This window comes from Gadus morhua, chromosome 10 (assembly GCF_902167405.1).
Source record: "Gadus morhua chromosome 10, gadMor3.0, whole genome shotgun sequence".
Taxonomy (NCBI): domain Eukaryota; kingdom Metazoa; phylum Chordata; class Actinopteri; order Gadiformes; family Gadidae; genus Gadus; species Gadus morhua.
In genome coordinates this window covers 18,278,285-18,299,965 of record NC_044057.1, presented here as the reverse complement: position 1 = coordinate 18,299,965, position 21,681 = coordinate 18,278,285, and the positions used below count along the sequence as shown (strand labels likewise).

Here is a 21,681-nt window from a genome sequence, read left to right as displayed (position 1 = left end):
TCCGTGTGGATTGGACAGCTGGTCCAATTTACCACCTGTAGTCCCCACCTCCTTTGCCTTATGTCTTTCACTATGTGATAGTGAGAAGGAGAGCCCACTGATCCCCGCTCTATAAACGACGCTCAAGAATTCAAGCTCTCAAAGGCTCAGGGTATTAAGGTATACCTGTAGCCTTTGTTGCAGTGAAAAGGGAACCATTGAGAGGTAACGGAGTGCTTCGGGCAGACCGATCTTGCTGTTTGCTAGACGTGTGAAGAGATGGAACTGCAACAGATAGTATCACTGCTGCTACCAAGATTATGGAGGGGGGGGGGTTCTTGTTATATGGTCATGTTGTTCACCAGTAAATTATATTTCGGGGGAACTGTCCCAAGTTTCTGATGAAATCTCTTGCGTCAACAATTCAATCTGCGGATGCCCGAGAAGATGTCCTTTTTCTAGTGTGCACTATTGACTTAGGCTTTCAGAATATAATATGCCTGGTATAGCATTGTACACCAGGAGCTAAAACAAATGGATTTGGAGCGGGGCATAGCAGAGGGCAGACACATCACTTTGTAGCGAAGTGAAGGGTCATTTATCTTCTCCGCAGAAGGACTCCGCCGAACGTTTCAAAGGGTGATTGCAAGGTCTCTCTTACAAACAATTACTAACCACGTCTGAGGAAAGCGGCGGCTAACTTTGTTGGTTAGTTAGCATAAGCAAAGTCGTATAAGCTCTTTCAGTCTCTGGGGTCTTTTTGATTATACATGATGTTAGGGCCTCCGTAGTTAATAAAGTTTATGGTTACAAAAGGTTAAACACAAACAACACTACTCCCAGGAGGCTCGGAAATTGACCATGCAAATATTTACCAATGGAAATTCTCCGGTATTTAACCCCACTTGGTAGCCCTCGACAGCGCTCAGCCATTAACAGAATTCTCTGGACACTCTGTACAAACAAGGCTCCGCTAATTGGAAAATAACATTGGGGAAGGACAGGATTATCCAATACAGACAGATTTTGCGACAGCCACACGTATACTATACTCTGACTCTCTTGTGGGCTGAGGAAGATAAGACACAAATCACATCATTCCAGACTCAACATGAAAAATGTGTAATAATTCACAGTTGGCACATCAATAAGTTAATTTAAAAAAAAATCTCACGAGACAAGGAAATACTGTGGTGTCAAAAAATAATACAAATGTGACTGAAACATTGTTCCAAAACCAATAAAAATTCAAGAATTAAAATAAATTAAAAATCAAATATTGTTGATGGCACTGTCCTCCAAAGATAATTAATGTCATATTACAAGCAACAAAATCCAGCGTGATACATGGAGATGGAGTTAGACAGAGATGGGAGGGAGAGATGGACTGCATGCCAAGTTGGAACAACAGTATGTCTATCCTGTTCAGAGACATTTCCACTGGGGGGGGTTGGACCTCACTGGTCCCTGTCTGTTCTACAGAATTCAATTTAGAGCGACAAAGAAAATGTTGCAACAAGGAAAATGTGCTTCTCAAGGTTACGAACTCCATTGGCGACCAGAGGTAACGCGCACTTCAGATCCCGTTCATGTTGTTTGGATGAACCCTTTTCCAACAAGAAGACAGACTTTTATCATAACATGGGGGGGGGGGGGGGGGGGGAGTGCAGGGAGCTGTTCTTTTGTGGCAGTCTTGAAAGCACTTTTTGTTTGTTAAACCAACCTTGTCTAGTGTGTCCTGAGTCCTAACGTGTCCTGCAGTGTCCTCAAGGATCAAGTCTCAATTGGTTGTATAATGTGTATTTTTTTCCTCTGTACGGCCACGGATAAACAACAGCTATGCAAGTGTTGCTGATGCAGCAAACCACATTGCTTATATTAACTCTTATTCCCTGCTGACCTAAAGCCAGGATACACACACACACACACACACACACACACACACTCACACACACACAAATACACTCCCCACACACGGAAACCTGCACACACAGACTCATACACATACAGTATATACTAACACACATGCACGCACACCACACACAGACACACACACACACACACACACACACACACACACACACACACACACACACACACACACACACACACACACACACACACACACACACACAGCCATACATATATAGTATTTATTTAATCTATTGGGCTTAGCCTATTGTATTCCTGATTGCTGTTCTTGTGAACCTTTACCCCCACTGTTTTGTGCACAGGGAAGCTATGTTTTTTATGATAGTCTTTGTTGTGGATGATGCAGAAAAGCATGTTTGTATTGTCTACTTCTGTGTTTATTTTATGTGGTATGTTGTAAGTTTGTGACGAAGTAACTGCAGCCCAAGATGAATTCCCCCCCTTGGTTGACATTAAAGTATGCTTTATCCTTATCTTATCTTATGTATACTAGTGCACATGCATGCACACACACACACACACACACATACACATAGCACGAATCCACTAGTGCACACTTAAACCTGCACATACACACATACACATATATACTAGAACACATGCACACACACACACACACACACACACACACACACACACACACACACACACACACACACACACACACACACACACACACACACACACACACACACACACAGCCACACACACGCACAAATCCACAAGCGCAGACACTTGCACACAGACACACACATACAAAAACATCACAGACACCCTCTAGAACAGTAATTTGTTTAACACCAGCATGCAACTGGTGTGTACACAGCGTATTACCAGTTGGCTGCCTTTCCTAGGTTACGGTCCATTGACTCCCAACATTTTTCAGCATCGGCCACTTTTGGTGTTCGGGAGCACAAGATGATACACTGTGAAAACGAGCAGTTTAATTGGCTGGCAGGGAAAGAATAATGTAACGGGGCTAAATGACTAGGTTACCTCGCTGTAAAGATTCAGTGGAAATTCTCGGCACAAATTACAGCCCAGAAAGGCTGGTCCCTCTCCCTTCGCCGCATCAATCACAGCACATGCAGCCGTCACAGCTAGGCAACCATCCATTTTCCTATAGGAGGGAGAGAGCGAGAGAAGGGGGGGGGGGGGGGTCCACCTCTAGGTGGGCAAGGAGTTCTGGAAGCGAAAGAGAGAAATCACTTCGCAGCACTTCCTAAATGGATGCCATCTGGCCTCGGTAGGGAAACCATTTAGGAGAAGAGAGGAATGTCTGCAGTCCTTTCCGTGCCAGGCCGGCAGGCAGGTGAACCCCGCCCAGATTAAAAACAGGCAGACAGACACATCTTCATTCCCTCAGCCTCATTCCATTTCACCGAGAGAAGCAACATTTTCTGGTCTCCACAACGGCCCGGGGTTTCAGGCACTCCTGTCATAGACTGAGTCGGAGCTTTGGGTGGGAGCACATAGACAGATATAGAGCTTTGGGAGCCCCCCCCCCCCTCTGACAGCAGAGATGAGGGGAGCCGGTGTGAGTGACGTACCCCTGCAAGGCACGGGCTGATGGTACCCAAATGGCAGGGAAGGTGCCCTGATTGACACTGAGAGAAAGTGAGTATAAAGACTCCACGTTGAGCTTGAGTAAAAAAAGGTGAAAAATGTTTCTACCCCCGAATGCATGCCCTCTGTTGCATGTTGTGCAAGCTACCTTTACCTGATAGGAGTGCAGTCAAGTGATAGGTTGAATCACACTTCCAACCGAGAGGGAAATAAAGTCATAAGAAGGCCCAAGCAAGAGGTTTGCATTGACACTGTTTCGATCCAAAAGCCGTTGTAGGCTAATATAGGCAGAGTGTGGACTTTGAGTTGGGTTCACCCTGGCATTGTTCACAGTTTATAATCCTTCAATAAGACTTTGCATCTGTGTTGATCTGCTGGATTCCTATGGCCCAGGCTCAGTCCCTGCATGGCTCAAGCACTAGCGGAGAATAGGATCGGGCTCTGTGGCGATGGCATGATCTGATTGGCTATCTCATTGAATAAGCCTTTCTACCCGTTTGTGTTCCAAAATCCCAAATCCGCTTCAACAACAAGCTGTGCAAATATTGAGCGGAGGGTTTGATCAGAAACAAACCAACTGATAACAATTGCAAAAATCCGGGAGCTGTGAAGCTCAACAGGCTACAATCGACTCAGCCATCACTTCGATTGCGCCAGCTTGTTGTTTTTCCCAGGGATCAAACGAGAGACAGGCTCAGGTTTGTTTGTCCAGGGAGGCTAAATGTACAGTGTGGAGTGTGCAGTTTGGAGATTATTGTATCATTCCTCACCACGCTAACAGAATTTATATGGGGTTGAGGCTGATTGGGATGGCTAAAGGTTGGCAGTAAATCCCCCTGACAGAGGATATGATTGCATTGGCAGAACAGCCATCTATACGTGACACAATAATCGGTAAACACTCATGTAGAATCCCACACATCAGTGATAGAATACAAAAATGTGCGTGTGGGTGTGTACCTTAACTGCGGATAAATATGTGTTGATGTGCACACTCCAACCGTTTCTCATTCATTTGCTATGAGAAAGACCCCTCACAACAAAAAACATGAATCAGTCCAGTTTTGAACACACTTGTTGTAGCTAGAACCAAGACTTTTGGGGAAACTGTGTGCATCGCAAATCCATATTTCTTTGCCACCACACTTGAGTATTAAGAAGCATTGGCCCAATCTGAATGTATGTAAGCACACATCATTCTATTCGAGTCTTCATTGTAATTAAAGGAATGTTGTGCAACAGCTCCAAACTTTTGCAGAACCTTACATTTCACAACTACACAATAACCTTGAGGCCATTGAGAACATGTTCATCTCCGGATTCTTGGCTTGACTGGCAGTCGGAGATGTCCCAGAGCAAAGCACCTTACCCTAGGTCCTCCCGACGAACTGGCTGTGGCCGTGTATGGTTGACAATGCCCTGAATGAGTGTAAGAATGGGTGAATGTAAGAAAATAATCATAAAGCGCTTTTAGTGGCAACTCGTTAGAAAGCACGATATAAGTGGAGTCCAATCACTATTTGTTGACAAAAGCATATTTTTTTGCTATTTTCAATGATTTTGCCATGCTTCCTGCAGAAACAAACTAAACAATAATATAAATGGCAAATAAATGAAAGGCTGTCCTTATCAATAGATAATGTCAAGTATAGTTATGTGAGTCGATATTAAAAAAAATTCAATGAAGGTGAAAATTCGATCAGTGTTTCCTCAGTGTTTCAAGACTTCATCCTATTTGGTCACAAACAAAACAAGATTACCTCTCTTTGTTCCCAGAATGCAACAGGCATTATTTAAACCATGAAATAAACAATCACACTGGATTGGAGCAATACCCCTTGTGATGTGTGATGTGAGACCTTTCCCTGTCAAGGGGAACCAGCAGCGGAGCATATTGTGAGGAGACAGAGACTTTACCATTCTAGGTCAGATTTAATTACAATGTGCATGGGTCGGTGCATGTGGGGCTCTCTACCCACTGGCTGCCACTCATTCTGAATGCCAGAACATGGCGTTGATTTTCAATCAATGTCATGGCTTTAAATTGCCTCGCGTTTTCTCGCCTCACTAACCTCCTATGTAGTGGTATTCTGGTTCAAAACATCCTAATAAAGGAGGAGCTGATGTAGGGCAAAGTTAAATCTTACCATTTTAGTTTCTGCCTGGTTTAATTTCATCTGCAAGTCAAAAGGAAACATGCGTTTTGACTCCTTCTACCTTTGAAAGCAGCCACTAAACACGCATCAAGTAGGTTCATATATACATGAGAAGGATAAATAATTAGTTGCCACTACACATTGCTCAACTAAACTAAGCTGTGCACAGGCTATTTAGGGGTCCGAGCAGCGAAGCTGCTTGGTCCCCTATTGTTTCTATAACGTTTTCTTTCCCCTAAAATTCTGTTAAAGTCTTACTGCAGTCTATACCGTAAATCGAAAACCTTTGAAATTTTCAGGTATGGTTACCAATAACCCCCACTACCCTTAAACCCAAATTTGTGGTACTGCACCCAAAGGTCTATTGTGAAAAATCATGAATTCGGTTTATTTCTCCCCACCAGATTGACCTGGACTCAAAATTCTTTCATAATATTAATCTCCAGAATCAGATGCATCTATAAAACCCATTTTTATGCCCTTAAAATTTTACTTTTCCCACAAGTTCATATTAAAGCCAAATATGATGAAAAGATTCAAAATTTCACCAAAATCTCCTCATAAAATCTTTAGACTAAGCCTCACAAAAATCATCAAACAGAATTTGTTTTATTTAGTTCCATTTTGACAGGTTCAGAGTTCGAATCCTGATTAGAGCATTATGAACAAGCTGAACATGACATTCTGTCATTGCCACTCATTTAAGAAAACCAACATTGAACAGCACCTGAAATTCATCAGGCAATCAACATTCCAGCTCATTAGTTTCCAAGAATCCGTTAAAGGGGAATCCTATCATACCACCAGTTGTGAGTGTGATTATCATTACAAGCCGTTTTCAAAATGTGCAGCATTGTGACATCACAGGTGGTCGTGTCCACCTAGATGTGTGACACATAGATGAGCAACGTTTACTTCAGTCCACTGGGTAGGCTGGTATACTGATCTATCCAGCACACATCTAGGTGGACACGTCCACCTGTGATGTCACAATGCTGCACATTTTCAAACCTGCTTGTAATGGCTAATCACACTCACACCTGGTGTTCCTTCATAATTAACACTGTCATATTTATATTTCTTCCGTTAGTGTTCTTGACTACAAAATGTTTAATTTCGCCCAAATTTCAAAGATTTTTCAGGTATATGCTTTGAAGAAAGCCCTTAATTCACTTGAGAAATGTGTGCTTGGAGATTTCTGGATGTTGTGTGCTTATCAGTAGACATTTTGACCATGTGAATGAGGCTGCAGTTCAGGTTTATAAGTGGAACATCTTTCCTTAAATATGACAATTATGTTATATTTATATATCTTCCATTAGTGTGTTCTTGACCTTTAATTTTGCTCGGACCCCGTTAATCACCGCTTGAGGTTATATTTCTATTTAGAAATGGACACAAGGAAATCATGGAAAGTTGCTGTACACAAATATAACTGAAGGGGTCCATATGAAAACCCAAGCAAATAAAAAAATATATCTTAATCACGACACAGCACAGAATCACCTAATCATGTGAATCACAACATTGTTTTTTTTGCAGGGGACTTGTTTCAACAAGAACAGATGGTAGAACAACCTTTCACTTGTGATGCTGTCGATTAATTACACAGCTTGCCAAATGGTAACTGAAGAATGGATTTTCGGTTTAACTGAATATCTTTTGCAATACCCACGATGAAGCTTTAATTATTTAATTCATACATTATTATATACTATTATTCTAAATTCAATTTCAATTGAATCATCAAGTGTACCCTAGCATTGCTTATTAAGCCCATGCTATTTTGAGACAGTTGCAACTTACTATTTCATTTCATATAATTGAATTCCCTAGTAACAGCTGTGAGGCTAAATACTTTATATTGTGGCAAACAAGCTACAGCAGAGACCATTCATCCATATGAGATCAGTATACCTGCATGTTGATAAAAAACAGGTGGGTCCAATAATAAGTGTTCTACCTAACATTTCTATGGCCACCTTATGACTTTGTTTTGTGGACAAACCAAAGCTGAGATCACAGCCGATGAAACCGTGTGCATTGGTGCGTTGCTGCGTGCTTGCGTACGTGTGGGCTTCTGTTCACGAGTGTTTGCATGTGTGTGTGTGTACTAGAGCTGACGAAGCCGTGACCATAGCTGGCACTGTACACGTTCTATCTAAGCCAAACAATATTTGAAACATGGCAAGCAGTCGATAGTGAAATGTTGGGAAACAATCCCATTTATGTTGCTGTGCATTAAAGAGAAGTTGCACTTTCAGTCTTCTTCAAAGCCTTTTAGGGTCCAAACATAGCAGTGTGACATTTGTTATAAGACTCCAGTGGTGGGCGTTGCAGACTACTCTAACGAAAAATCAAGGACAACAAGTCCAAGGTAGAAGTGAAATACATCCCTCCTCCAATGAGCCACTTGTGAATGTCCTGGCTTGGGCGAGTAAACACCACCAACAGTTCGTCTTCTTCTCCACCTCACCGACCCCCCTAAACTCAGGGACACAATAGCAAATATGCATGTCTGCTACCTCAGGGCGACAGAGCACACTGTGGGAAATGAATCTCCACCCTGGTAAATATAGTAGCGATGCCCCTCTGGTGTTTACACATTCCACTTTATGAGGGTAACATTGCACTCTGACTTACAACACAATGAGGTCCAATAAAATATTTTACTGTAGCTTTTGCTGCCATTCGGATCTGATGCTTAATAAAAATCATATGAGTAACATTGTCTGTGAGCTGAAATAACATAGTAAAAGCAGAAATCCATACCATGATATTGCTTTTATAGTAAACCTGACGAGTCTGCTATTGTAATTATAGATGGAAACTGTTTGCTTACCAAACCTGCATAAATATGAGCTAATATTTAAGTACTACAAAAGGTGTAGGGGCAAGTGGTTTCCATTATGATTTTGTTAGCTTAATAGGATTGATTCAGTTGGTTAGGGAATTGTATTGATAGCAATGCTTTGCCGACATAAAAACATAAACAGAAGTAATTGCTCAACACAATAATTTACAACAATATTTTTTTTGCATCCGTGCAATGTTTGTGGTCTGACCTCTGAAGTATGTGCTGAAGGCTTAATCATAAACGATTCTCAGTTGCATAACAGATTGATAATGAGAACTTTCTTATATATGAAAGCATCACTTATAAATGGCGTTCCACAGCCCACCTTATCACGGTTGACGGCGAGCATACCGATACAGAGAGTTTGAAATATATGTTGCTAAGGTCTGAGACAGTTTGTCGTTCTGGTCACAATGTCTTTCCTTGACGGTAAAAAATGCGAATGAAACCGAAAACAGGGAAATAAAAAAGGAATGGTTATCAGAAATGATAATCAGTGGTGCTCTGGCAAACGGCCCAGGTTTAGCAAATAGGTTGTTTCTGATTAGGGGACTGGATGAGTTCTGGTAACACTGTGAAGAGCAACACGTGCCCCCCACCCGCAGAGCCGCCACTAACGCCCGCCCCGGTTATAATTAGCATGTGTAATGCATGGGATGACCTTCATCGTTGCTCTCACTCAGAACCAATTTGATCCCCTTCCCCTCATCCAGTGCGAAACACACTAACCCAACCGGCCCGTTCAGCCATCGACAAGGCCCCCCTGCAACCATATCGAATAATTAATCACATTTAGGTTACCCAGGTTGTATATTTGAGGAACCAAAAAACAAAAACGATTATTTATGGTGTTTACTCTCGACTGCCACACAGACGCTGAACATTAAAGTCCAATCTCACACCAGTGCCTGCGTTGGTTATCCACCGCTGCATGAAGGAAATACAGCGTCCTTTGCAGGGCCCCAGTAAATCACAGTTAGAATGGGAGGCTTGAGAGGAGGAGGACTAAAGGTTAGGGCTGGTCATTTACCGCCCCCCTAACTCCCTCCCTCCCTCCTTCCCTCCCTCCCTCCCTCCCTCCCTCCCTCCCTCCCTCACCAGAAGAGCTGGAGGGTCGATGGCTGCCAGAGCAGAGCCGGGGCCCAGTGTGGGCCAGAACAGACCTCTCTGATGCCCTGGTCCTGCTGCACCCCCGAGGTGATGCTGTCCTGGTCTACTCCCAGTGGCAGTGTGACTGAGTAAGGAAGGGGGGGGGGGGGGTAAGGGAGGGGAGGATGGGTGGATGAAGTCCATGCACCATCCCCTTCATCCACCACCAGCCCTTAACGCACCAGCGAGTGCTGTCGTCATAGCAACGGTGAGGCCTGCTAAAGTCCTCTGGGACCATCTCTCGACAGAACCCTCTCACTTTCCTCTCTCCCTGTCCCTTCCTCTTTCCCTCCATCTCCCTTGCATTCTCTCTCTCATTATCTCTCTCCCTCCCTCTCGCTCCCTCTCTCTTTCTGTAAAGGTCGGGCCTGTGGCTAAATGGTGACTTTAGCTCGGCAGCTACCTCCACCAAACACGTGTACCCACGCACCTTCTCCTTTGTGCCCGTTTGATGCGCCTGTGATGCCGTGAGATTTTGTCCGTTTAAGATATTCTCTACAATGAGCCTGCTTTTACCTCCATCAAGCCACAAAGCGCTGAGTTGCTCAAAGTATTCAGCCGGAGGGACACCTGGGCTGAATTCCATGACTCAATCAATTAAAAAGGCCCCTTCTGCCTGAGCTGCTCGTTTAATAGACATATTTCTGGTTTGCTTGGATGAGTTAAGCTGCAAATGCCTCTGAGTTTTCAACCTTAGGGTTAGGAAACCATTTACATAGTAAGTCGGGTGAACGATGTGATCGGACACCAGTCGCGGGTATTCATAGCGAGAGCTTTCCTCGCTATATATATCTTATCTTTCGTCGGCCACAAATCGAGGCTTTCTCCGGGCGGAAAAAAAGGGGTTGCGTGATTAGAAAGAGAGAAACGTAGGATGAGAAGAAGAAAGAGCAGCAGTATAATCACTTGGATGAAAGCTTCTCAATCCAACACATGTTATCCTTGCTAGGACGCCCTAGCAGCAACCAACCCGGCCGCCACCGCCTGCGTTCAATCACCGCAGTGTGTACCTTTGACACACACGGATAAGACGAAGTAAAATCAGCTGAATATCGGAGATCGATTTTTTCTCTTTACAGATCCTAATTTCATTGTAAATCACTGTCATAGAAAGACCTCCTCAATATGTGGGTGTGTGTATCTGTGTGTGTGTGTGTGTGTGTGTGTGTGTGTGGGGGGGGGGGGGTGGGGTGTTTGTGTGTGTGTGTGTGTGTGTGTGTGTGTGTGTGTGTGTGTGTGTGTGTGTGTGTGTGTCTGTGTGTCTGTGTGTTTGTCTGTGTGTCTGTATCTGTGTGTGTGTGTGTGTGTGTGTGTGTGTGTGTGTGTGTGTGTGTGTGTGTGTGTGTGTGTGTGTGTGTGTGTGTGTGTGTGTGTGTGTGTCAGCACAGAGATTAGTAATGCATCATGCGTTATTGATAGACGTTTATTTCTGTGCCTTAGGCTCCTTTTCTGAAGTCTTTGTTCCCGCCACAGAGAAGCCATGCATAATGCGTTTGAACTGCGTCGCTCCTATCGCTCTGTCGCTCTGTGTCAAACAATCCATGCAATTTATATCGCCCGGCCCTACGCACCCTCACACACACACACACACACACACACACACACTGGAACGTGCATAAACACACACAAAAACACACACACATCGAACGTGCAGTAATACACACGCACACACACACACACACACACACACACACACCCACACACACACACACACACACACACACACACACACACATTGAACGTGCCACTGCCAACACACATGCACGCACAAAAATACCGGATCATGGAATGTCAGCTGACACCATATGTCCTTGTCTGTTCAATGTTATGACACGAGGAGAGAAAGAGAAGATAGCGTTGGAAAGAAAAAAAGAAAGAAAAACATAGAAAGAAAGAAATAACCAGTATAAAGCTTATCATTCCTCTATCTCCTTTCAAGCAGGCAGTCTGGGATAAGAATAGGTCTTTATGTTGTTTATGCAGTATACACAACGACAGCCTTAAAACAAATGAGTTTAAACACCTACTTGTGACTCCCACTTGTAGCTTGATACAGGTTTTGTGCTAGGTTTATGGGTAATTACGTGTGTCTTTACATAAATACATTTGTTTGAAGGTAAATGCCTTGTTTTCCCAGTGTAACTCTTGTGGACGTGGTCACTGAGGTGTATCAATGTGGTTGCTTTTGTTGCAACTACAATAATCATCATCATCAGGTTTTACACTTGGTTAGGTTTCACTCGGAATGTGATCGGGCCGTTTGCAGCATTACCTACAAAATGGGAAACAAAACAAAGACACAATGAGTATCTGATACAATACCATGCCCTTATACGTATTTCAGATGACTGTGATTTTGTAAACCGCTGCCCTCATTTTTTTATCTTGGAATAAATACAGGATCAGTAGAGAGATATTTGGCAAGACATAAGGAATAGCTTAGACAGAAAAAATTCAGCTCCGTTCAAAGAAGAACTGTTCTTCACTTCACAAATTATCAATTAGACTTATACAATGGACACAAAATAAAGTTATATGTGTAGACATATGGGCTACTTATTGCTTCTAGTATTTATTGTGTATATTTATATATGTACATGTTTTTCTTACAGGCCCCTCCCACATCGTCCAGCTTAGGTGAATGATCTGTATCAGAGCTCCGCCCCTGCAGTCCAACGCTCCCCGATGCTCCTCCTTCCTCTCAGGGGATGGCCAAGGTCCAGGATGGACAGACCAACGCATGTGACAGGTACAGACACGCGACGCCACACAGGGACCAGGCTTTACTTTTTTATGTAAGGCCATCAAAACACAGCATGTGGTCAAAACACAGCATGTGGTCAAAACACAGCATGTGGTCGAACTTAGTGATGCAAAACATCTTAATATTTTGTCCATCCCATTTTCTCCATCCCATATCCTATTCAATTAAATGTATCTTGTTCACTTCCCCTCACCCCACCTCCATGTAGACCATGTTAACAAAAGCAAAAAAAACATTTATGATCAGAGGATGCTTTGCTCCCTTATTGTGTGTGTGCCTGCAGCTCTGCGATGTTAGAGGAGAACCTGGATGCTATGGAAAATGGCAGCCTGACTACTGGCTCAGCAGCTCGACAGGTCACCCTCCAGCGTCACCCCACTCAAGGCTTTGGCTTCATCGCAGGCAGCCAGAGACCCGTCATCGTTCGCTCTGTCTCCACTGGTCAGTTAGTTGTGTGTTTGTGTGTGGGTGTGTGTGTGTGTGTGTGTGGGTGTGGGTGGGGGTAATGTGTGCGTGGGTGCAAGTGCAGGAGAGACAGCGACTGATTGCTGTTGCGTAGGGCGAAAGCAGCGACCGCAGCGCTCGATAAAAGTAAAGGCTTTCATGTGATTACTCATTACTGTGTGTGTGTATCTATGAATGTATGTGTGTCTGTTTGTGTGTGTGTATATGTCTGTGTATGTGTGTGTGTGTGTGTGTGTGTGTGTGTGTGTGTGTGTGTGTGTGTGTGTGTCTATGGATGTATGTGTGTCTGTTTGTGTGTGTGTATATGGCTGTGTGTGTGTGTGTGTGTGAGTGTGTGTGTGTGTGTATGTGTGTGTGTGTGTGTGTGTGTGTGTGTGTATGTGTATGTTTGTATGTGTCTGTGTGTATGTATGTATGTATACATGCGGGTGTGTGTGTATGTATGTATGTATTTATGTATGTATGTATGTATGTATGCATGCATGTATGTATGTATGTATGTATGTATGTATGTATGTATGTATGTATGTATGTATGTATGTACACACGCATGCATGCATGCATGCATACATGCATACATACATACATACATACATACATACATGCATGGATGTATGGATGGATGCATGGATGCATGGATGTATGTGTATGTGTGTGTGTGTGTGTGTGTGTGTGTGTGTGTGTGTGTGTGTGTGTGTGTGTGTATGTATGTATGTGTGTGTGTGTGTGTGTGTGTGCGCTCGCCGGTTCGACCTACCCGCACCAGACGGCCCTTCCATCGGGAAACTTCTGCCCGGCGACCAGATCCTGGCTATAAACGAGGAGCCGGTGAGCGAGGCGCCCCGGGAGAGAGTCATAGACCTTGTAAGGTAACATCCTTTACTGTCCCCAGAGGGAGGCGGTAGGCCTAGAGGGTGGGGCCATACTATGGAGTGATGGGAGGGGTTAACCAAGGGGGGGATGATGATCAAAAAGAAGGAATGAATGAGGACGGATCAAAAATATGAACTTTTGTCTTTGTGGTGACCATGAGTTATATCATCAACACGCAGGCACCACCCGAGGTGAGACGGTGGCGGAGCGGTCAAAAGACGGCAAAAAAAAAGAAAGGGAAATGGCAGCGATATAATAAAATAAATAGAAGGAAAAAAAGCAGGATAACCTCTCCAAATACCACGGCTCTCCATGGCGTTATCTAACCCACTCCGTTCCCTGCTTTCTCTCTCTCTCTCTCTCTCTGCCTCCCGCGCTCTCTCTTTCTCTCTTTCTTTTCTTCCCTTGATAGACGCTGCCAAGAGTCTATTGTTCTCACTGTGCTGCAGCCCCACCAGGTAATACAATCTATATGGCCTCTTCTGCTTTGAGCCCCCCCCCCCCCCCCCCCCCCCCCCCCCATCATGATCATTATTTTTATTTATTTATTGCCTTGTTTTCCTTCCTTCCAATTTTTTATCTCTTTCTTTCGTTTTTTCGTTGACTCCTTCCTCCCTACGTTCTTTCATTTCTTCCATTCATTGTTTTACTCTTCTCCCTTAAGACTTGTCCTCTGATAATTTTTCTTCTTTCTTCCCTATCGTGCTCCACTGTTGCCCGTCCCAAGTGAAACAAATATGAGACCCAAGCATTGTTTGTTCTTCATTGTATGTTGTAGTTATATAGTGTTCAGGGGCCGACATCTTTGTATTTGTACATTACGGACTAAATAAATGAATAATTAAATTCTTTCTATGGGATACACTAGTCCTAAGCAAACAGCATTCAGAAACACGTTATCAGCAAATACCAGGATTCTTTCAAACAATGAAGTCCAAAGTAAATACTTAAATAAGACAAGAGAATATATTATTTTTGCATGAATGAAATTAAAGGTCAATGTCATCACAACCAAAAGTGTCCTCTTGCAAAATAGTCTTAAGGCTTTTATGCCACAGATTCCAATTGGTGTCCACATGTACTACTAGCACAAAATTCAAATTTCTTAGGTAGAATTGCATCCCTATGATTAAATCAGAATTCATACATGGATTCAGCAAGGAAACATATTTTCTTCTGTCCATCAGTAGTGGTTATTGAGGATCCTATCAGGGCACAAGGTTCTACTTTAAAATCTCTCCAAAATATACTAAAATACACTTTATACTCAATTACATAACTCCTCTTTTAATCCTTCTCTCTTTCCCTAGTCGCCCAAGTCTGCCTTCATAAGTGCAGCCAAAAAGGCCCAACTGCGAACCAACCCGCCAAAAGTGCGCTTCTCCGAGCAAGTGACCATCAGCGACCCGGACTCAGTAAGCCCTCCAGCCCCACCTGCATGCTGAGCCTGGCTCTTATCAGCTCCTTCCTTATCCCAAGGCTGCACATTTCTCATGTAGGTTCAGAGCCGCAGCCACAGAGTGGACCTCTCAGAAACCCATTTTGTTATTCCAGCTGCCCTGTATTGGGTTTATCGGCCCTGGGGTTCCCGCAATTTATCTTCCAGACAGTAAATAGCTTTTTTTGAATTGTTTTGTGAGCTCCCGCCGCCCATTGCCTGCCTGCCGCTCTAGACATATTCAAAACCGTTTGCCCATTTGGAACAGCGCGACATCAATTACATACATCAAAGTGTCACTGTGTTTCGGCCTGTCAATATTGGGTTGGATTTTGTCTGCCTGTGCGTGCTGCCTGCTGCAGATTGAGCTACTTCCCGTCTGCAGTATTTCGTTGGGGTAAAACCGTGGGCAGGGTTAACCGGGGAGCAATTGTGCTTACCATAAAGAGGAAAAAATATATACAATTCATGAATAACACATGTGTACCTATGGTCACACTCATCACTCGGTGTAAGAGAGAGAGAAGAAAGTGAAAGTGAGAGAGAGAGAGCGAGAGAGAGAGAGAGAGAGAGAGAGAGAGAGAGAGAGAGAGAGAGAGAGAGAGAGAGAGAGAGAGGGAGAGAGAAGAAAGTGAAAGTGAGAGAGAGAGAAAGAGAGAGAGAGAGAGAGAGAGAGAGAGAGAGAGAGAGAGAGAGAGAGAGAGAGAGAGAGAGAGAGAGAGAGAGAGAGAGAGAGAGCAGTGGGTGAGGGAGGGTATTACCACCCTTCCTGCATTGCGTGAACATAAAAAAAAAGATAAATGAATGCGGGAACATTTTTACAATGGTATAATGGGTTTTAAATGTTATTTCAAAGATATTTCAGTTAAAACACATTTCAGAGGACCACAGGTGATGAGGTTAATTTTCACTTTTTCCATCTTTCCCCCCATCCATTCTTTTGTTTCATAGCTGGCAAGCTCTCCTTTCAATGCTATAGCACACGTTTAGTCAGTCTGTCATCCATACAAAAGCACTGTGTAGGAAAATACAGGATTTCCCTTTCCTCTCACATTGAATCATCTGTCTCCCGTGATGAGGAGCAGAGTGCCGGGGATAATTTGGTTAATCTCTTGGCTCTCATTGGAGGCGACGGCATTGACACACTGATGCGTATTGACATGGAAGTCCAGAGGCTATGGACCCCAGTTAACTTCCTCAATTACCCCTTATTTTCTGGTACAATGATTGTTAACGTGAATATATATATATATATATATATATGTGGCTATGTGTGTGTGTGTGTGTGTGTGTGTGTGTGTGTGTGTGTGTGTGTGTGTGTGTGTGTGTGTGTGTGTTTCTGTGGACAAGCTTTGTTTAGTATACATGTAAAAAAGTGTGCCAAACGAAGGCTTCTATAGTCAATATCACTAAAGATCTATTGCATACAAACACACGCCATCAAGAACATACACGCACATGCACGCACACAAACAAACACACACACACAAACATTTCCTCAACGTATTCGTTCAACTTTGTGATTCTCTTTCAGACAATGCTCAAGGACGAATCCCTGCTACTCATACCAAACGTGCTGAAGGTCTTCCTGGAGAATGGACAGATCAAATCCTTTACATTTGATAGCCGTACAACTGTAAGGGTATGTACTGTCGAGGTATGACCTGTATGTGTTTATGTGTAGCTCAGTCTGTGTAGCATAACATTAACAAAACATTCTCTGGCTTAGGGGTGAGCTTCCGATAGTTAACCATTGTCAGCATGTGTGGCTCATCCATTCTACAACATATGCAATCATTGTATCTATTTTTGGATAGAAGCATCCACCGAATGGGCTGCAAAAGGATACGCCCTTACAGAGGCAAATTACTGTCAAGCCATGCGCTGCGTTAGTATGTGTGTACGACAGACAATAAAACTACTCCATCTATCTTCTATTGTTGGGAGCGCTTTTAAACCTATTATTATACTTTCAAGAATGACATAAGGCAGTAAAACAGAAAGAGCAGACAGAGCAAGGCTATTACTGTCTAAAAGGCAGCTTCGTGGTCGACTGACATGTCTGAGCCAAACTCATTAGACGACTCTATTGGATTTAAGAAATCTTTGCTCACCTCATTAGGAGACCAAAAAAATGTAAAGTAGATCCAAAAAGCAATGGAGGATTCTTTGATTGGCTATTTAATCCATTTTCATGAGCATTGGGTTTAATATAGAACAAATCAATAGATAGGCCCTCAATGGCATGTACTAAAGTGCTCTGAACGATGTTATGCTTGGGTTGAAGCATGACTCTCCCTGCAGTATTTTAGGCTAATACTGCAGATTCCCTTGTTCTATCGATCAGTGGTGTACTTTCTCTGAGCCTTCATTTAAAGTGCATCACAGTGGTCGATAGCATTCAAACACCTCATACCATACCTCCCAGGCCGTGTGTTCCCAGTGCTAGTGCAAGATCACTGCCTGCCTTTCAGGTGCTTCAGTTCGTAACTTGTGTACATACCTTGAACCTAATGAGCATCCTTGACACCATCGCTCACAAACATACTTATATATTCCAACTCATCTCGACGCCTGAAATACGTCAGTGGTTCCGACTGATCAGGCAAGGTTTCCTGTGTGAAAATGGTCGATCCTACTCTCTATTTGATGCACATTACATGAGAATTGAGAAAGGGAGAAAGACGTTTGATCAAAGATGTTGATCAAGAGTACATGTTGATGTATCCTCGATCCATAATTATGACTGGTGGTTTATTCTGCCAATCTCATTACGCAGCATATAAATGCTCATCTAAGACTTCAATTACTGCAATTTATGCCCGGTATTGTTGAGGATGTTAAAGGCTGGTCAGTGGAATCACCCACCAGTACTGGAGGGCTCCTCAAAATGCCACGCCTGTCTAAAAATAGAGCACTTTCAGTCAAGGGCTCAAAAAGCAAATCCAATGCCAACTCCATTCACTCATATTCCCCTACACACGCACACATACACACACTCTCACACACGCACACACACACAATCAAACATGCATACTCACACATACACAATCAAACATGCATACACACACACACACACATGCACACACATAGGTGCAAATACACAAACAAACATAGACACACACACAAACAGACACACTCATAAGCACAGGGACACACACACACACAAACACACACACAGAGAGACACAAACACGCACACACACACACACACACACACACACACATACATACTACATATACTCAATAAACAATGCACAAATTCTCAATTGTTGCTCTGTGTGTTTTGTTCCAGGATGTGATGTCATCCCTGCAGGACCGCCTCTCTCTTCGCTACATCGAGCACTTTGCGCTGGCGCTGGAGGCAGGGGGGGTGGAGCAGAACCAGCGGCTGCATCTGCTGCAGGAGAATCAGCCTCTGTCACACGTACGCCCGTCAAAAAGAGCCAGATCCGTCCAGCATCCATCACCCACATACGTCGAATATTAAAGCGGTTGACAAAACGAATGTTGTGCAATGGCAAAAAATGACAACAATGAATATGATGTTTTTTTTTTCTTTCCCCGATGACTAAGATGTGAGGAAGTGTTTGGCACTCCTGTTATCCCCTTTGATGAATCCTGTTACGCCAGTCTTCACATTTATAAAAGGCTGATCAAGGCCGCCTTCATGGCCTCAGAGCGTAACTCACAGTGGCACTGGCAGAGAGTGTCAGCAGATGCTAAAGATGAATCCGGAATACATTTTATGCCGCTTATCTTCGGGGGGGAAAAATAAAACACACACTGATACACACTCACGCACGCGGTAACGAGAGGGGGCCCGCTGCCAGTGGTGGTCGTTAATCTCTGGACCGATGTTGACGTGTTTCCCTAGGTGGTGCATAGGACTTACTTCCAGGGGATGAAGTGTCTGTTCCGCATCTGCTTCTTCCCCAAGGACCCTGCAGACCTGCTCAGGAGGGACCCGGCCGCGTTTGAGTACCTCTATATACAGGTGAAGCACTTCTTGAGTTATGGGAAGGCTCGGAAAGGTGGATCGCCTGACTCTAAAGGAGGGATTTTAAACCCTTGATGTCTTCTTGATGATATCGATCATGACGATTATGGTGATGATGAAGATGATGATCAGAACTGTGAACACAGCCGGGTGGTGGTTTGGAGTTAGTGATCTTTCGCTCGATCCTTTTAGTGTGACCCTTGTTCGTGTAAACAATTGTCCTTGCTTCCAAAGTTCGATTTTGGAGCAGAGTCAGAAAGGCAATCAAACCAGTGAAGTCTAGTTTTGGCGTTAAGAGCCACAAAGTCATGCTATTTCATGCTTTCTTTTTTAAAAGACTCTCAACTGATGAACCAATCAACAATCAACAAACACCCCAACATTGACTCTGCTGGGGTTCTTTTACTGATTGGGTTTACATAGACCTGTAAACAGAATGACACAGTATATGCTGCAAATGTTTACACAGAGTCGCAATGACGTCATCAAGGAGCGCTTTGGAATGGACTGGAAGTCGGACATCACATTGCGATTGGCAGCCCTCCATATCTACATCACTGTGTCCTCAGCTCGGCCCAATCAGAAGATTTCCCTCAAGCATGTGGAGTAAGTCAACACTTCCTGAGCAGGCCCTCAGACTCCCCCTTGTGGGAAATCACAGACGGAGAGCGATGCAGTTCAGACATTTATTTCATTAATACTATCTGTCCTCTCTTATCAGTTGGTTTCTTCATTAAATAGAATCTCAATGATTAATAATTCATTCCGGTAGTATTAAAACTATAATTACTCAGGAATCAATTACATCGTCAAGTTATAATGAGACAAAGACCATTGCTTTGTGAAATAATATATTTTCTTCAACTGAGTGATCAATCTGAAAAGTAATTAGAAGGTGTGAAAACCACAGAGGGAGAGCTACTCTACCATGCTTTTAAATATTCTCCAGGTGGTCTTGTTAGGCCAGGGGGGACAAGCTTGCAACTCAGCCCAGGTCTTGCTACCAGGTCTCCTCAGACGAGGATGTTCCGGAAGAATCTTCTTCCAGTCAATTCTACCGTCTCATCTCCTTCCATTTGGCTCATTATTGTTTCCTTTCTGAAGGAAAGAGTGGGGTCTGGAGCCCTTCCTTCCCCTCACGCTGTTGCCCACTGTGAAGGAAAAGAATGTCTGCAAGAGCTTATCTCAGCTGCTCAAGACCTATCAGCATCCACCGCCATCAGGAAACAAGGTGCCGCCTGTCCCCACTCCACCACCTCTCCCCCCTCATTATTCACCTCTAAGATAGCATAACCCGGCCTCACCCCCTAAGATGGCATGTTTAGTGCTGGATCGCATCGGAGCAGGTCTGAGTTATCTGGGGATCTTAAACTTTACCCTCTACTAACGCTTACATTTTATTCGAATGCCATTTTGTAAATATGTGTGAGTAATGGTTGGATGTTATCTTAAGCAACACACCGTTTCTGTTGACGGGAGGCTTGGACCGTGAAATATATAAAGGCTGACCAAGACGTCAATGTAGCTCAACAGTGCCCCCAAGTGTACGCACAGCACACGACAAATAATAGTCCATACCTTAGGCAGGTCATTTATCTCTCATTATACTATTTTACAGGTCACCGTTGGGGGGAAACATTTTAAATCTCAATGTGTTCTACCTGGATAAGTAAAGGTTAAATACAAAATAAATGAAAATGATTCACCTCCCCTCTAGGTTCCCCCGCTCCAGGGGAAGTTGCAGTACATGAGAGTTCTCAATGACCTTCCACCTTTCGGTGGATTGCTGTTTCACACTGTTGGACTGGTAACTATTGTCTGCATCTTTATTAGTCCTGTGTATTAGGAATCATCCAGAATAACATCACTTAGAGTAAAGCTTGACAGGTTTGGGATGTTGATATCGTACTCGAAAACCTGTAACTCAGCCTTTTTTTTTCCCACGCTAGGATGAGAAGCAGTCGGCCACCACTCTGCTGGTGGGCCCCCGTCATGGGATCAGCCACGTCATCGACCTCAAGAACAATCTGACCACGGTGCTCTCCGAGTTTAGCCGCGTGTCCAAGGTCCAGCTCCATCGAGAGAACCAGGGCGTGGCCCGGGTGGAGGTGTCCATCCACGAGGCAAAGGTATCAGCACCTCTGATGAAAAAGAAGAAGAAAACCACCAGAAGCTTGTTTTAAACACACACCAGGAAATGAGCAAAAAAATAAACGTATTTATGAGCATCATATGCTTCACTGTTGACTGCATGATTCTAATAATAGTCCTTGATTTTGACGTGTTACGACAAGAGCAGGCAATGCTGATTGCCTGTCCACTAAATAGTCTCCTAATTCCCCACCCTGCCACCCCCCACAGCCCCTGGTGCTGCTGATGGAGTGGCCCGAAGCCAGCAACTTTGCCTGTCTCATATCTGGCTACTACAAGCTGTTTGTAGACCCCAAGCGGACCATCTACTTCCGCGCACCTGGTCACTCCCACCTGACCAAAGCAGGTGTGT

The 21,681-nt window shown here is 43.8% G+C and overlaps 1 protein-coding gene across 2 annotated transcripts in view; it reads left to right on the top strand.

Annotated features, from left to right (window-relative positions):
- The window catches only part of frmpd3 (FERM and PDZ domain containing 3), a 68,416-nt gene that overhangs the window by 40,555 nt on the left and 6,180 nt on the right, over positions 1–21,681 (top strand). The window contains exons 3-15 of one of the 2 annotated variants that reach the window (XM_030368684.1): positions 12,252–12,388; positions 12,687–12,844; positions 13,635–13,737; positions 14,154–14,199; positions 15,052–15,156; positions 16,714–16,821; positions 18,474–18,605; positions 19,056–19,175; positions 19,648–19,784; positions 20,283–20,409; positions 20,896–20,985; positions 21,128–21,307; positions 21,540–21,675. In XM_030368684.1, coding sequence (XP_030224544.1) covers positions 12,348–12,388; positions 12,687–12,844; positions 13,635–13,737; positions 14,154–14,199; positions 15,052–15,156; positions 16,714–16,821; positions 18,474–18,605; positions 19,056–19,175; positions 19,648–19,784; positions 20,283–20,409; positions 20,896–20,985; positions 21,128–21,307; positions 21,540–21,675 — 1,483 coding nt within the window. In that variant the 5' untranslated portion in view covers positions 12,252–12,347. Of the gene's footprint in view, positions 1–12,251; positions 12,389–12,686; positions 12,845–13,634; positions 13,738–14,153; positions 14,200–15,051; positions 15,157–16,713; positions 16,822–18,473; positions 18,606–19,055; positions 19,176–19,647; positions 19,785–20,282; positions 20,410–20,895; positions 20,986–21,127; positions 21,308–21,539; positions 21,676–21,681 lie in introns of those variants that run through there. The other variant, XM_030368685.1, reaches the window with a different exon arrangement.